The sequence below is a fragment of the Elephas maximus genome, chromosome 20, assembly GCF_024166365.1.
Source record: "Elephas maximus indicus isolate mEleMax1 chromosome 20, mEleMax1 primary haplotype, whole genome shotgun sequence".
In the NCBI taxonomy this organism is placed as follows: Eukaryota; Metazoa; Chordata; class Mammalia; order Proboscidea; family Elephantidae; genus Elephas; species Elephas maximus.
In genome coordinates this window covers 35096355-35111007 of record NC_064838.1, presented here as the reverse complement: position 1 = coordinate 35111007, position 14653 = coordinate 35096355, and the positions used below count along the sequence as shown (strand labels likewise).

The following is a 14653-nucleotide window of genomic DNA, read 5'->3' as shown; positions in this document are numbered from 1 at the left end:
TTTCAGTTGGTTGTTTAATAAAATAAAAATCAGGGAAGAGAAAAGAAGAAAAGGGCTTCCACAAGCCACATGGAGACAGGACTTTGGGGAAGTGTGAGCTTTAGGGTTCCTGGGCCGTTTTGGCCTGATTTGCTGGTATCTTCTGGAATTTCCCCCTATGCGGCCAGGCCCCAGAAAGGGATCTCATGTTCTTGGGTGCTGGAGCAGGGTGGTATGAGATGCTGGGGTACATACCTTACCTGCAGAGGCCTCCCTGACCCAGGACTGCTTTCACCACCAGGTACAGAAGCAGGGGACAGGTCTCTGAGAAGATCCTGAGCAAAAGCTCAAAATCCTAGAGGGCTTGGCACATGTGGCCCAGAGCTCAGGGGCAGAGGGGGTCCAGATCAGCCACTGAGTAGGGTGTGTAGTACGTCACAGGGGTGGAGTGCCTGTGGGGAAAATCCCTGCTCAGAAAGAGACGAACGTGGTGACAGGCAGGCAGTTCATGCAGGGAGCACTCAGAGATGGAGCACAAAGGGCAGAGACACCAAGGGCAGAGAGACAGAGGCAGAGGAAGGAGACCCAGGAGTGTGTGTTGTCCTCATCCTTGCAGCCCAGGCCTGGAGGGCTCCAGTCGGCTCTCACCTCTTGATGTTGCTGTGGATGAGCTCCAGGCCATGCAGGTGCTCCACGGCTTGGAGCAGCCCTGAGCAGATGTGGATGCGCTGGGGCCAGGGCAGGGGGTCTAAGCCCCGCTGAGGGAAAGAAAAGAAGGAGATAGACTGACCCCTGTGCCTTTTCAAGGCCTGACGGCAGGGCCCTGGGTTCCTAGCTCTCCGCCAGCCCTCATGTCCTCTGCAGCTGGACGAGGGTATGGGTTGTGACATCAGACAAAACCAGGTGTCAATCCAGCTCAGACATGCACTAGCTGTGTGACTTTGGAAAACATATTTAACATCTCTGAGCCTCAGTTTCCTCAGGGATAAAATAGCAATATTAACGGAAATATTAATTCCTACGTTTTAGTGTTGTAAGGATTGAAGTACAGGGAACACCTACCACATAATAGGTGCTCAAAAACAGCAGCTATCTTTATAATCATGGCTATTACAGTGGCAGCTCTGGAATTTGCACGCAGAAGGGGCTTAGGGTGGCAGTCTGGTCAGGAGAGGGCCAGGGAGCTTGTCTGCACACCAGGCACACTGACCTCACATCGATTCTAGGCATATTTGGGCAGACTTCACAGGGGCTGATGAAGATTGTGGGGTGGGCTAAAGCCACCCCACCTGTTCCCAGGTGCTGCCATTGTTGTTCTCTGACTGAATCTCCCAGGCTAAATCATCACTTATTTTTCAAGCCCTGTCTTGGGCCCCACATCCTATAAAGACTGGTCCTTAATACGTTTTTTTCTCAAAAATCCTGAGATCTGGAGGCAGACAAAGCCAATTCAAACTCTCACCCTGGCACTTATCAGTTGTGTTCCTTTGGGCAAGTCACTTAAGCTCTCTTGTACCAGGGACCCCTCTTTTGGAGAGTGGGGAATCCTCTTGGGTTGTGGCAAGGACCGAAGGGGAAGACACATGTAAAGCCCTCATCCCGGAGTCTGGCGCACAGTGAGAGCTCAGAAGAGCTAACCATCAGCGTTATACCCGGAGCAGCTGCTCTGTCTGAGCCCTGCCATGGGAAGCAGTAATTCTTTTGTGGGATCACTACCCTCTGTTTGAAGATTTTATGGGGAGAGGGTCTGTTTGTATTCAATATCGTATGTTTAAATAGTACATTCACATGATACAATATTCAAAAGGCACAAAAGGGAAGATAGTCAAAGTTTTCCTCCCGTCCTGTGTCCTAGCCACCTTGTTCTCCTCCCCAGAGGCAGCCAAGATACCAGGTTCTTGTGTATCTTTTTAGAGATATTCCATTAATGCACAAGCAAATAGGTATATACTGGGAGCAATTTGTTTTTCAATGTTTTTAATTGTGGTAAAATACATACAACATAAAATTTGCCACTTTAACCATTTTGAAGTGTACAGCTCAGTCGTATTAATTACCTTCACAATGTTGTGCAGCCATCACCACTATCTATTTTATTTCCAAAACTTTTTCATCGCCCCAAACAGAAACTCCATAGCCAATAAGCAATAATTCTCATTTCCCCCTCCCCTCTAGCCCCTGGTAACCACTAATAAACTGTCTCTATATATTTGCCTGTTCTATATATTTCATATAAGTGGGTCATACAATATTTATTCTTCTGTGTCTGGCTTATTTCACTCAGCATAATGTTTACAAGACTTATCCATGTTTTAGCATGTATTAGAATTTCATTTTTATTTGTGGCTGAATAACATTCCATTATATGTATACAGCACATTTTATTTAGCCATTCATCTGTTGATAGACTGGAATAACATTTCATAATAAAATTTTGCCTCCACTTTTCTACAATTTTTTATGGCTTAGCTCTTTTTCTTGTCCTACTGCATTGGCTAAGAGTTCCACAACAAAGTTGGATCAAATTAGTGCTATGGGACACCCTCGTCTTGTTCCTGACTTGAATGAGATGCTTCTTGTCAAATAACTTTTTATAGGTTTTTACCTGAGGATGTTCATCAGACCTTATCTATCGGGGCCCAACTTCTCCTTGAGCCATCCCTGATCTCTCCTGGATGGCCTCTCTCCCCTCTAGGCTCCTGTAAGTCCTTTACCCTAGATTCCCTACCTGGGTACTAGTTCTGTTCTCTGACCATGACCCAGGCCCTTACCTGACCCTGGAGTCTGTCCTGTAATGAACCATTTGCCATGTAGGGGTGGATCAAGCCATGAAACCGGCTTCCGGTGCAGAAGCCAAGCAGAGGTAAGACATTGGGGTGGCGGCATCTGAAAGCAAGCATCAGTGCAGGGGTGAGCAGCCAGACGGAAAGAATAATCAAAGACTGTTCAGCTTCCTCCCTTCCCACCTCTGTGATGCCTCTTCTTCCTGTTCCACTCCCCTGAGACCAGCAGTCCTCTCCCAGGTACCAAATCCTCTGAGCCCGGAGGGCCCAGAACCAGGGGGAAAGATGAAACCTGCGCACCCTCAAGGAGCCTAGGTGTAGTGGTCCTCATTCTGCCTCACTGCTCTGCAGCATGTGACACCTCAGCTACTCCATCTTCCCGAAAGACAGCCTCGGAGGTTGAGGAACTTGCCCAAGGTCATGATCTAGCAAGCAGTGAAACCAGGACCTGACTCTAGGACTGGGTTTCTTCCTCGAAATCTTCTTTGCAGGGTTCTGAGTCACCATTCCCTCCTGACTCTCCTCCTTCTCTCTGACTACTCTTTCTTGGTCTTTTTCACTAAGACCCTCCTCCTTTGCCTTCCTCTGTGATATGAGTGTCCCCCAGCCAGGCCCATCATCTTGTTTTATCTGTTGCCTCCAGTTACCTCCTGTCTTTATGAAGAACACTCCTAAATCTCCTATCTCTAGCCCCATGCTCAGCTCTAACCTGTGTCTAACTGTATCTGATGCTCCAGGTGAATGCTCTAGACTCAGTAAGTCCCAAACCAACTTCCCCGCCCATATTTATTATCTCAGCAAAAGAGCACCACCATCCACCTAGTTTCCTAGAAACCTCCTAACCTCCCACATCTAGTTAGTCACCACTCACTGTCATAAATAGCTTTCAAGATTTCCCCCTCATTCCCCTCTCCTCTGCCTTGGGTCAGACCCTGATCAAATCTCCCCAGAACTATTGCAAATGGCCACCTGAATTAGCTATTTACACATCAGTGTCCCCACTGGACCATAAACTTCTCCAAGCCAGGGCCTGGGTATTCTTCACATCTATACTCCCTAGAGCCTAGGAAAGGGTTTGAAAATCCACATTTGCTGAAAAAATCAATAAATGAGTGGATGCCAATTCCATGAAGGCATTGTGCCAAAGTGGAAAAGGAATTACACTTCCAGTTTTGATTAAATGTATGTATAGGGATGTGTGTGTGTGTGTATGTAGTCATACACACGTACGAAGAGAAAAAAGATTAGAAGGAAACACACCCAAATATTAATACAGGAGTGGTTACTACATAGGCCCCTATAAGGGCCATTGAAAGTAGGTAGGGTGATTTCTATCCTCTTATGTGTAATTTTCTTGATTTATGAAAATACTCTGTAATAGTCACGCTTACTTGCCCAAGGCTCCACATAGGCAGAGGAAACCCAGGCAGTCACTTGCCAAGGCTGGCTGACAGCTGGTATCCACCATATGGCTGGTCCCAATACGCATTTAAGTCCATCAATCAATGATGGTAGAGCCAGACCAAGGCCCCAGGTCTCCAAACAGTCTTTCCCCTTCTTCCCAGTCCATACCTGTGACTGGGAGACTCACTTCACTTCTCCAGCCTCAGTTCCCTCATCTGTAAAATGAGTGGGTTTAAGGATGACTTTCGAAGAGATTTATTGCTCTAGACCAGGGTGAGCAAACTTTGTCTGTAAAGGACTAAGTAGTAAATATTTTGGGTTTTGTAGGCCATGCAGTCTCTGTCGCAACTACTGAACTCTGGGTTAAAATACGAAAGCAGCCTAAGATGACATGTAAATGAATGAGTGTGTCAATAAAACTTTATTTACGACACTGAGATTTGAATTTCATATAATTTTAATGTGTCACAAAATATTATTCTTCTTTTGACTCTTTTCAACAGTTTAAATAAAAATGTAAAAACCATTCTTAGCCTGCAGGCTGTACAAAGAGGCAGCAGGGCAGAATTTAGCCAGCAGATCACAGTTTGCTGACTCCTGCTCTGCAGGGCTATATAGAGTTGGATTCAGTCAGTCTCTGTCGTACCTCTAAAAATGAGATAAAAACACATTCCTTCCTCCTTGGAAGGAAGGAGTTGGGCTAAGTAGATCAAGGTATCTTTATAATTCTAATCTATGCATACAGTACCCACTGCATACAGTAGCCATATAAAAAAAGCACGGACTCTGGAGTCAGACCACCTAGGTTTAAATCCCAACTCTATCACTTACTAGCTGTGCAAGCTTCGACAAGACACTTAACCTTTCTGAGCCTCATTTTATTCCTCTGAAAAAAATGTAATAATAGTAGATACATTATAGAGTTATTGTGAAAATTAAATGGATTTATACATATAAAATCCTTAAAACATGCCTGGTGCATAGGAGGCACTATAGAAGGGTTAGATATCATTATTATTAAAGACAGTGTTTTCCAAGGGAAGGCTTACCTAAGACACACCTGTACCTCTACCTGAAAGAATCTTTCAATTGATGCTGAGCTTGAGCAGGCCGCCTGTGGAAAAAAACATTGAAACATGAAAACCCAGCCTCACCCAGGCAACCTCCACCCCTTACTAGAAATGAAGAAGCACTTGCCTCCCTGAGCTTCTTGAAGACGAATGGCGTGCCATGCCTTTGCCCTCTGTAGACAACAGCAAAGGTACCCTCGCTGATTTTGTGGTTTTGGTTAAAGTCGTTGGTTGCCTGGATCACATCTGCCTCACTCCAGAGAAGGCTGTCTCCAGCCAGGTTCAAAAGCTTTTCCTCCTGCTTAGGAGGAGAGGTGCTGAAATCCTGGTAATTCAGAGAGAGGAGACAGACATTACTATGGAAGCTTGTTTTCTCTACTACATCAAGGAATCTAGGACATTAGAGCTGGGAAAGGGCTTGACAATTCACATTTGCTGAAGCAATTGATGAATGAGTGGATGCCAAGTCACAAAGGCACTGTGCCAAAGCAGAAAGGGAATATACTTCCAGTTTTGATTAAATGTGTGTATAGGGATGTGTGTGTATGTAGTCATACACACATATGAAGAGAAAAAGGATTAGAAGGAAACTCACCCAAATATTAATACAGGAGTGGTTGTTTTAGGGGATGTGGAAAGCAGATGGGGTGATTTCCATCCTCTTATTTATAATTTTCTTGATTTATGAAAGTACAATAGTCATAGAAGGAATCACCTCATCCAGTGAGGAGCACTCAAAAGAACATGGATAGGCCTGAGCTCAAATCCCAGTTCTGCCTCTAACTTGCTGTGTGACCTTGGGCAAGTTATTTAACCTCTCTGAGCCTCAATTGCCTCATCAACAAAAATGAGGGTATAATAGTATATCAGAGGGCAATTTCGAGGATTAACTATAATGTAAGTATTCCTAGGACATGGTTGATGTCCAATAAATATTAGTTTCGTTCTTTTTTTTTTCTTCCAGCTTACAGAGGTGGGTACCAAGGAGGTCAAGGGGCTGAGACGTGGTCACAGAGCATCAATGGCCAAGCTGAGTGCCCTGGTCCTATACACGTATACATGCTGGGCCTCCAGACTCCCAGGACGTACTTAGGATATGGGTTCACATGACCAAACATGAGTCTGTAATCAGAGCTTCAGAAACCATGTGCATGTATAAGCCCATAAAAAGCAGCTTTGCTTTAATAATTTCTCTTTTTAAAAATGGTTTGTATGCATAAATTTAATTTATTTTTTTTTTAAGTTATTGCACTAAGCAAAGGGCAAGATGGGCAAACCCCACCTTCATTTCTAACTGTGTGGTAAGGACCGGCATGCATCCAATTCATACCTGGAAATGGATCTAGTCTTTATCTTCCCGTATCTCCACTATCCTCATTACCAGCCACCCACCCATGTGGCACTTTCTCATCCCTGGCCACCTTCAGCTATGTTGAAATAGACAAATTAGGAGGACTCTCTCCTTCTGATTGACTGCCCACGCAACTCTTCTCTGAATCAGTCGCCCCAAGCTAAGTCAGAGTTCACAAGTTAGAAGGACTTTGTCCCAACGCCACGTAGGCAGACACCAGCCCCTGTTGGCTCATTGCCCCTTGTGGGCTTATTAATTATTTACAACTGCTCACAGATTTCAAGGAGACTATTACCATACTTACAGTTACCCATTTATCATAACCAGAAAGAGACGCAATCAGGTAAGGTTTGGTAGGGGTCTCAGCACAGGGTCTCTATTGTCCCCAGGAACATGCTACCTTCTATGCATGGATGTTCTCACTGATCTAGGAAGCGCAACTACTTCTGTGTTCAGGACCTTCTATAATATTACATAGTTATGTTTGGGGACTCATTGCATAGTCAAGATTGACTGACTCAACGAATATGCATTATTTATTGCATCGTACCTCCATGCCTTCCTGAGTTTAGTTGCCGGGTGTGGTATTTGCGGTTCCCAAGTCATTTGCACACATTTAAGTGTTGCCGGGAGGTTTTATGTAATAAAGTCACACCAATTGATAAAGAAATTAATTCTAAGAGCTATCTTTCAGAAACCAGAGACAAAGGCCAAATTGAGTTCTTTGGCCCTCAGTTACATATGCTTTTATTAGAAATTTTAGAAAATTAGGGAGAAAAATCATCTATAATCCTATTAGCCACTGAATTGCTACTAAAGTTTAGATTATGTCATGCCAATGAAATATACAAGGATTTATTTAACAAAACTGGGATCATGCTGCATACACGGATTTGATTTCTGGTGTTTTCACTTATACCATGATCATTCTCCCAAGTTATTAAGTAATCTCTCAAAATATGCTTAACTATTAAAAACAAAAAACCTTGTTTAAGCAAGTCGCCTTTATAGAAGAGCTTCGTTAACGAGACCCAAGCAGAGCTAACTTCCCCGGCAGGCACAGTAGGTGCAGCATCAGGGCCTATAATACTTTTGGGAACCCATGAAAACATTTTAATTCCTCTTAAAATAAGAAGAGGAAAGAACTTTTAGGGTCAAAGGAAATGTTTTAATTTTTAATCCAGCCTGCATTATATTTGTCTCTATACCAATGCAGTCATAAAATGTAATTAAAAAAAAACTTTTTTTTTTTTAATGGAAGAAGGTGCCCCTGAAGGCAAAAATGCCAGGGCCCATGGAAGTCATAATGTGGCCCTGGACCCAAGTTATTCAAAACTCAGGATAGCTCTGACATCCACTGGGCTGAAAAAAGATAGGGGGCATAGTTGTAAGCAAATGACCACTGTAACCAGTAGGTTTTGGAGGGGTGATGCCAATGATCAGTCCCCAGTTAAACACAAACAACGGAAAGTTCATTAAAAGCTCATACTCACTAAAGCACCACCATCCCCATCTTCCCCAGTTTTGTTGACCGTTATATACTCACAGTCTTAGAAGCTTGGAGTAACTTGATGGGTCTCCTTCATCCCCACTACCACCTTCGAAGTGGTCTCAGGGAATAAAGAAATTGCATTTTTGAGAGGGAACCATAAGCTGGAGGGATCTCCCTTGGGGGAGGGGATTTACCTTTGAATCAGACGAAGTGGGGAGGCTGGTTTTTAAGGAGTGAGGGGCATCTTCTTCAGAAAGAGGTAGGAGAAAGAACTGCTGGGATGCCCTGGCTGCAGCAGACCCTGGAAAGGAAGGCTGTGGGTCAGGACATGGCCTGCTGGAGGAAGGTAGAGGGGCTCCCCGCCTAGTCCCCAGACCACCCAAGTCACTCATTCACCACCATGCCCCGCCACACACAAGTAACCTGACAGCCACCTGGTACCAGACAACACACTCCTCAAGCACTGCCTCAGCTAAGCCTTATGACAGCCCCAGGAGGAAGGTCCTGTTTATTACTCCCATTTAGCTAGTGGAGATTGAGTAACTTGCCCAGGGTCACGCAGCAAGTAAGTGGCGGAACCAAAAAACAAACAAACAAACAAACCCACTGGCATTGATTCAGGCTCACAACGACCCTGTAAGACAGAGTAGAACTGCCCTGCAGGGATTTCAAGGAGCGGTTGGTAGATTTGAACTGCCAACCTTTTGGTTAGCAGCTGAGTCCTTAACCACTGAGCCACCAGGGTTCAAATCGAAACCCATTTGATTTTGCTTAGGAGACGCTGAGTTTATGTTAATGGTGGTGGACTACTTTGGAAAAGGTTATCGAGAATGCACAACTTGAAGAATTTAGTCAGTGTCACTAAATTATACACATAGAAATGTGTATGTTTTATATATTTTTTCACCACAAAAAAAGAAACCCATTTGACTTCTAACAGCACACTCTTAACCCCTACACTATCCACCTCCCATCCAAAGAGCAGTGAAGGACAGAAAGGTGAATTAGCTGCTGAGTTGGCCTTCCAGAAACTTCCAGAAATGCTGTGGCAGGCAAGACAATAACAACCCATGGGAAAATGAGGTCAGAGGCAGGAAAGACCATATCAGGTTGGGAGATCAAGGAGGGTTTCACAGAGGAAGCAGCATTGGCCTGGGCTTGAAAGATGGGGAAGGGCTTTAGACAAGTGAATATGGGGTAGAGGGCCTCTAGGCAGTGGAACCAGTGAGTGCAAAGGAGTGACAGTTGGAAAGCCCAGGGTGCCACAGGGGTAAATATTCCAGGCAAACTTAATTAGCAAACATTTTCATCATGCCAGGCACTGTGCTAAATGCTTTATACGTATTACTGACTGAATCCACGTAACAATCCTAGGAGATAAGGTATCGTTATCGCCTCTCTTGGCAGATGGTGAACCTGAGGCACAGAGAGGTTAAATAGCTTTTCCAAAGGCACACAGTAGTCAATGGCGGAGCCAGGGTTAGAACTATCTGGCTCCAGAGCCCATGCTCTTAATCCCTTAGTGAGTGAAGAAGATAAATGAGAGAGAAAACTTGACAAGTAGTTTAAAACCAAAACCAAACCAAACCCATTGCTGTTGAGTTGATTCCAACTCAGAAGTGATCCTACAGGACAGAACAGATCTGCCCCATGGGGTTTCCAAGGAGCGGCTGGTGGATTCGAACTACCAGTCTTTTGGTTAGCAGCCTGAGCTCTTAACCACTGCACCACCAGGGTTCCTGACAAGTAGTTTAGGGCCAGGTAAAAGTCAGGTTAAGGAGGTTGAAATTTCATCACTGGGACCCACATGAAGATTAATCTGCAGAATAATCAGCAGTATGTGGTCTGCTGGGTTAGAGCGGGGGCAGGCGGGGAGTGAGACAGCATGGCCCACACAGAAGCAGCCCTGGGCCAGAGGCCAGATGCCTCACTTAATTGTCTGGTAATACCCAGCTGCAGATACAGCTTCTGAGTAACTCAGGGCCTGGACCTTCCAAGGGACCTGGCCCTGACTGCAGGGCTTCTGGCCAAATCCATCTGCTTCAGGTATTTCTGGTTTACAACATCAGGAAAGAGGCAATCAATCTGGAACTCTGACCACAGAAGAATTAATTCAGAAGACTGAAAACAGCAGCATGGCGAGAAAATAGAACCAGCCTTCCTAACTACTAACCCAGGCAAAAAAGAAGAACTGTTGCCATCCAATCGATACCAATTCATGGCGACCCCGTGTGTGTCAGAGTAGAACTGTGCTCCACAGGCTTCCAGTGGCTGACTTCTCAGAACTAGATCACCGGGACTTTCTTCCAAGGTGCCTCTGGGTTTGAAGGCTGAAGATCATAGTCTCAGAGGACACCAAGTTCACCCAAGTGCCTCTGGGTAGACTGGAATCTCCAGACTTTCAGTTAGCAGCCAAGCGTATTAACCATTTATACTGCCCAGGGACTCCCACTAACTGAGGGAGGAGCTGATAAAACCAAACTTACCCAAGATAAGGCCTGGGCTCCTTTTAGCATCAAAAAGACCTGAGACAAGTGCCACCCTTAGCCTCCTTTCCTGGGTCTCCTGTTTCTTGAGTCTTTCAGTGGCAATGAGAATGCACTTTGCAGACCTCCAACGACTGGGAACATGACTGACCAAGGGCCCAGCTGCTGCGCGCCGAAATCCATCCTGCATTTGCACTGAGGTCGTGTTCCCACTGGCTCCCCTACCCCTATCCCCATGACTGATGGGGCTGGGATATTAAGGCAAGTCTGTTCCAGGAGACAAGGGGCAACTCTGGTGGCCAACTTGGGACTCCTCGACACCCCGCCAAACCTTCCTTAGAGTGCAGGCAGGCTAGGGCGCTTCCTCCCCACCTTCAAAAAGGCCGCCTCAAAAGATATCCATGTCCTAATCCCCAGAATCTGTAAATGTTATCTTATTGAAAAAAGGGTCTTTACAGATACGATATTCATAATAATTAATTCTTAATAAAAAAGAAAAGAAAGCAAAACATCTTATAACATGGATGAATCTGAAAGACATTATGCTGAGTAAAATAAGTCAATCACAAGGGCAAGTATTATATGATATCACTTTTATAAAAAGTCAAGAATAGGTTTACACACAGAATGCAACATTCTTTGATGGTTACCAGGGATGGGAAGGGGAAGGAGGGAGAATCACTTACTAGATAGATAGTAGATGCATGTTAATTCTGGTGAAGGGAAAGGCAATACACAATACGGGGAAAGTCAGCATAATGTGAACAAGGTAAATGAAGACACTGAAAGGTACACAAGAATAAAGGACAACTACAGTAAATGCTGTAACATAGACAGTTCTGCAACAAGAGTAGTAACAGCCAAAAATTGCTGAGTGGTTACATAAATAGATAAACCCAAAAATCCATTGCTGTTGAGTTGATTCCGACTCATAGTGACCCTATAGGATGGGGTAGAACTGCCCCATAGGGTCTTCAAGGAGCGGCTGGTGGATGTGAACTGCCAACCTTTTGTGTATAGAAGTACATGCGTGTGCATGTATAGGCATACTTGTGGGTATTTGTATACACATATTTATATGTGCTGCATATACAGTCACATATATAATAGAGCACATAGGGATTGTAGTTACGGAAACTTTCTAGACATATTCAAACACCTCACAGAGCCGAGTTACTGGGTTTGAAGGCTCAAGATCATAGTCTCACGGGGCATCTAGGTCAACTGGTATAACAGTTCATAAAGATAATGTTCTACATCCTAGTTTGGTGAGCAGCATCTAGGGTCTTAAAACCTTGCAAAGCGCCATCTAAGATACAACTATTAGTCTCCTTCTGTTGGGAGCAAAGGAGAGTGAAGGAAACCAAACACTCAAGGAAACAATTAGACCATGGTACTAATGGCCCACATGAGACCAGAAGAACTAGACGGTGCCCAGCGACCACTACCTACTGCTCTGACCAGGGACACAATAGAAGGTCCCAGTTAGAATGGGATAAAAATGTAGAACAAAATTCAAATTCATAAAAAAGATCAGACTTACTGGACTGATCGAGACTGGAGGAACCCTCAAGATTATCACCCTAAGATACCCTTTTAACCTGGACCTGAAGCCACTCCCAGAGGTCACCTTTTAGCCAAATAATAGATTGGCCTATAAAATAAACAATGACACTTGTGAGGAACGTGTTCCTTAGAACAATCAACTATACGAGACCAAACAGGCAACATTTGCCCAAAAGCAAAGCTGAGGAGGGGCAGGAAAACTGGATGGATGGAAACTGGGAAGGCAGGTGGAAACAGGGAGAGCACTGACACATTGTAGGGATAGCGACCAATGTCACGGAACAATCTGGGTACGAATTGTTAAATGGGAAACTAATTTGCTGTGTAAACTTTCACCTAAAACACAATAAAATAATCAAAAGAAGAAAAGAAAAAAAACCTCCCTGTGGGAGAAGAGTGGAAGACAGGCTGGCAGGCATGAGCCCACCCTTTGGCACAGGGCTTGGTGTCTGGAATTTGTTTCATACGTGCTTACGGAAGGTGCCAGGGCAGGCTTCGATACCCAGCAAGGCCAGGAAAGGCACTGGTCCCTGTAAATGTCATTTCCAGAACACTAAGATTGAACCCTTGTGTACTGAAGCTTTTACTAAAAAAAATTTCCTGTAAAATACTCTAGAAATCTGCTTCTCCAAGCAGAATCTCATCCTGCTGAGCTATGTCACCTTAGACGCCAGTATGGCACATGCAGCTGTGCTGTGTCCAATGCTGGTTTTTCCGCCATGTTGCTGGGTGTGGGCCCACCTCTATAGCTGCCCTGTCTCCTTTCTTGGTGCCAGAGAGAACTGGGCTCCGGTCCATTACTAAAGATCTGATCTCGGGTGAGCTGTGCTTCATCCCTTTGAGCTTTCTCAAATTAAAAAGAATCACAATAGTCCATTCCTCAAAGAGTTCTTGACAAGATTAAAAGAGATGATGATTATAAAGTACAAAGAGCATCTCGGGCACAGGCGGAATACTTAGTATTTTACCAAGGCTGGTAAAACTACGTGCAGATTAAGAGTAAACAGATACTAACAGCCTAACGGCCCCTCCCATAGCTTTGTGGCAGTGATTTCAGCTACTCAAAGCACCTCTAGCTGGATTCCAGGAGTGAGAACCTGTTTATAAGGTATTCATAACCTGTCCACAGCTCATCTGCTCACATGTGTACCTCCTCCATGTCACTTTCCCACTTTCTTCCCACCAATGGCGGGTCGGGGAACTGTCACAGAGGTTGAGGGTAGATGTGAGCTCTGGGGCAAAATGCCTGACTTGACTTCCGGTTCCATCACTTACTCAGCCATGAAGGCCTGGCAGGTTATTGATCTGTCCCCAGCTGTAAAGCAGCATAGCAATAGCCCCAGCTCCTTGGGCTGTCGGGGTGACTCTGTGAACTCCTGCACTAGACACTATCAGCTCAGTGTCTCATACACAGTAGGCGGGTCCTCACCAAGTGTCACCACTTCCATACACGGCCCCCTACCCCCGCCACCACGTTCTCCACTTCTATCCTTCAAGGTAATCAATCCGTGTGAACTCTGGGGCCCAGTGAAATCTTGGGTTTCTCCAATAGAAGACAGGCCTCAGGTTATTTGATGAAATTAATGGTTACTCTCCTACTTTCAGCTCAGGCAAAAATAGACAATCAACTTCCTGTCTCTGTCTGCAGATTATATTTATCAACTTGACCTATCAGGGCACATTTGCTTATAAGGGCCATTCAAGAGAATGAACAGCATAGAGTCAGGCAGAAGCGTATGACATTTTATTGTAACCTAGATAAGGAACAGCAGAAGCAATCTCTACAACTGTTACCTCCTCCATCCTGACCAGCACGCCCTAGAATTTCCCTATTTTATTAAAAAAATACTTTTCTCTTTGGCCATCAACCACCATCACATTTGCTTTAGGGCCACTGTCCCTTATCTTTACTTGCTGATCAAAGATCTCTACTTCTTCTTTTTTTTTTTAATCTTTAGCTACAGGAAATAATCGAGACTCTTTGGCCTGGAATTAATCTTCTAGACTCAACCAATCTGGGGTATCGGGTCATTTTTTGGAGTGTTATCAATACCAGCTAACATTTAATGAGTATTTGGTGCCAGCACTGAGGTGCGTGGTTCCCTACCACAACCTGGTGATGTAGTTTCTATTATTATCCCCATTTTACAGATAAAGAACCTGAGGCACAAAGAGTGAAGTAATTCTCCTGCTAGAAAGTGGCAGAGCTAGGGTTCAATACAGATCTGTCTAATGCAAAAGCCCAAGCGTGCTCCTCTTAACCACTGCTAGCCCTGGCTTCCAGAACTGCATGAGTACACTGAGCTCTCATGGGTTTGGGATCTTTGGTTCATCACTCAGGAGCCTGTGGGAGAGCAGAAGTGAGGCTGGGCTCCAGGGAAGAGGTGGTGAGCATGGAGATGTGGGAGTGAGTAGCGGTTACCCCATGGGGAAGTCATCCACTGGCTGAACCTTTCTGCCATTTGGTAACCAGTCCCCGAGCACCTCTTCTGTGTGAACCCAACTGCCTCCCCGCCCCAGGC

At 44.9% G+C, this 14653-nt stretch overlaps 1 protein-coding gene across 3 annotated transcripts in view; it reads right to left on the bottom strand.

Moving 5' to 3' along the window:
• Nucleotides 1-14653, bottom strand: part of IRAK2 (interleukin 1 receptor associated kinase 2) — an 89427-nt gene that overhangs the window by 22672 nt on the left and 52102 nt on the right. For 2 of the 3 annotated variants that reach the window (XM_049861772.1, XM_049861773.1), the window contains 5 exons: nucleotides 8274-8380; nucleotides 5364-5561; nucleotides 5216-5280; nucleotides 2751-2865; nucleotides 628-737 (listed from right to left, as the gene is read on the bottom strand). In XM_049861772.1, the coding sequence (XP_049717729.1) occupies nucleotides 628-737; nucleotides 2751-2865; nucleotides 5216-5280; nucleotides 5364-5561; nucleotides 8274-8380 (595 nt within the window). The remainder of the gene's footprint in view (nucleotides 1-627; nucleotides 738-2750; nucleotides 2866-5215; nucleotides 5281-5363; nucleotides 5562-8273; nucleotides 8381-14653) is intronic. The other variant, XM_049861774.1, reaches the window with a different exon arrangement.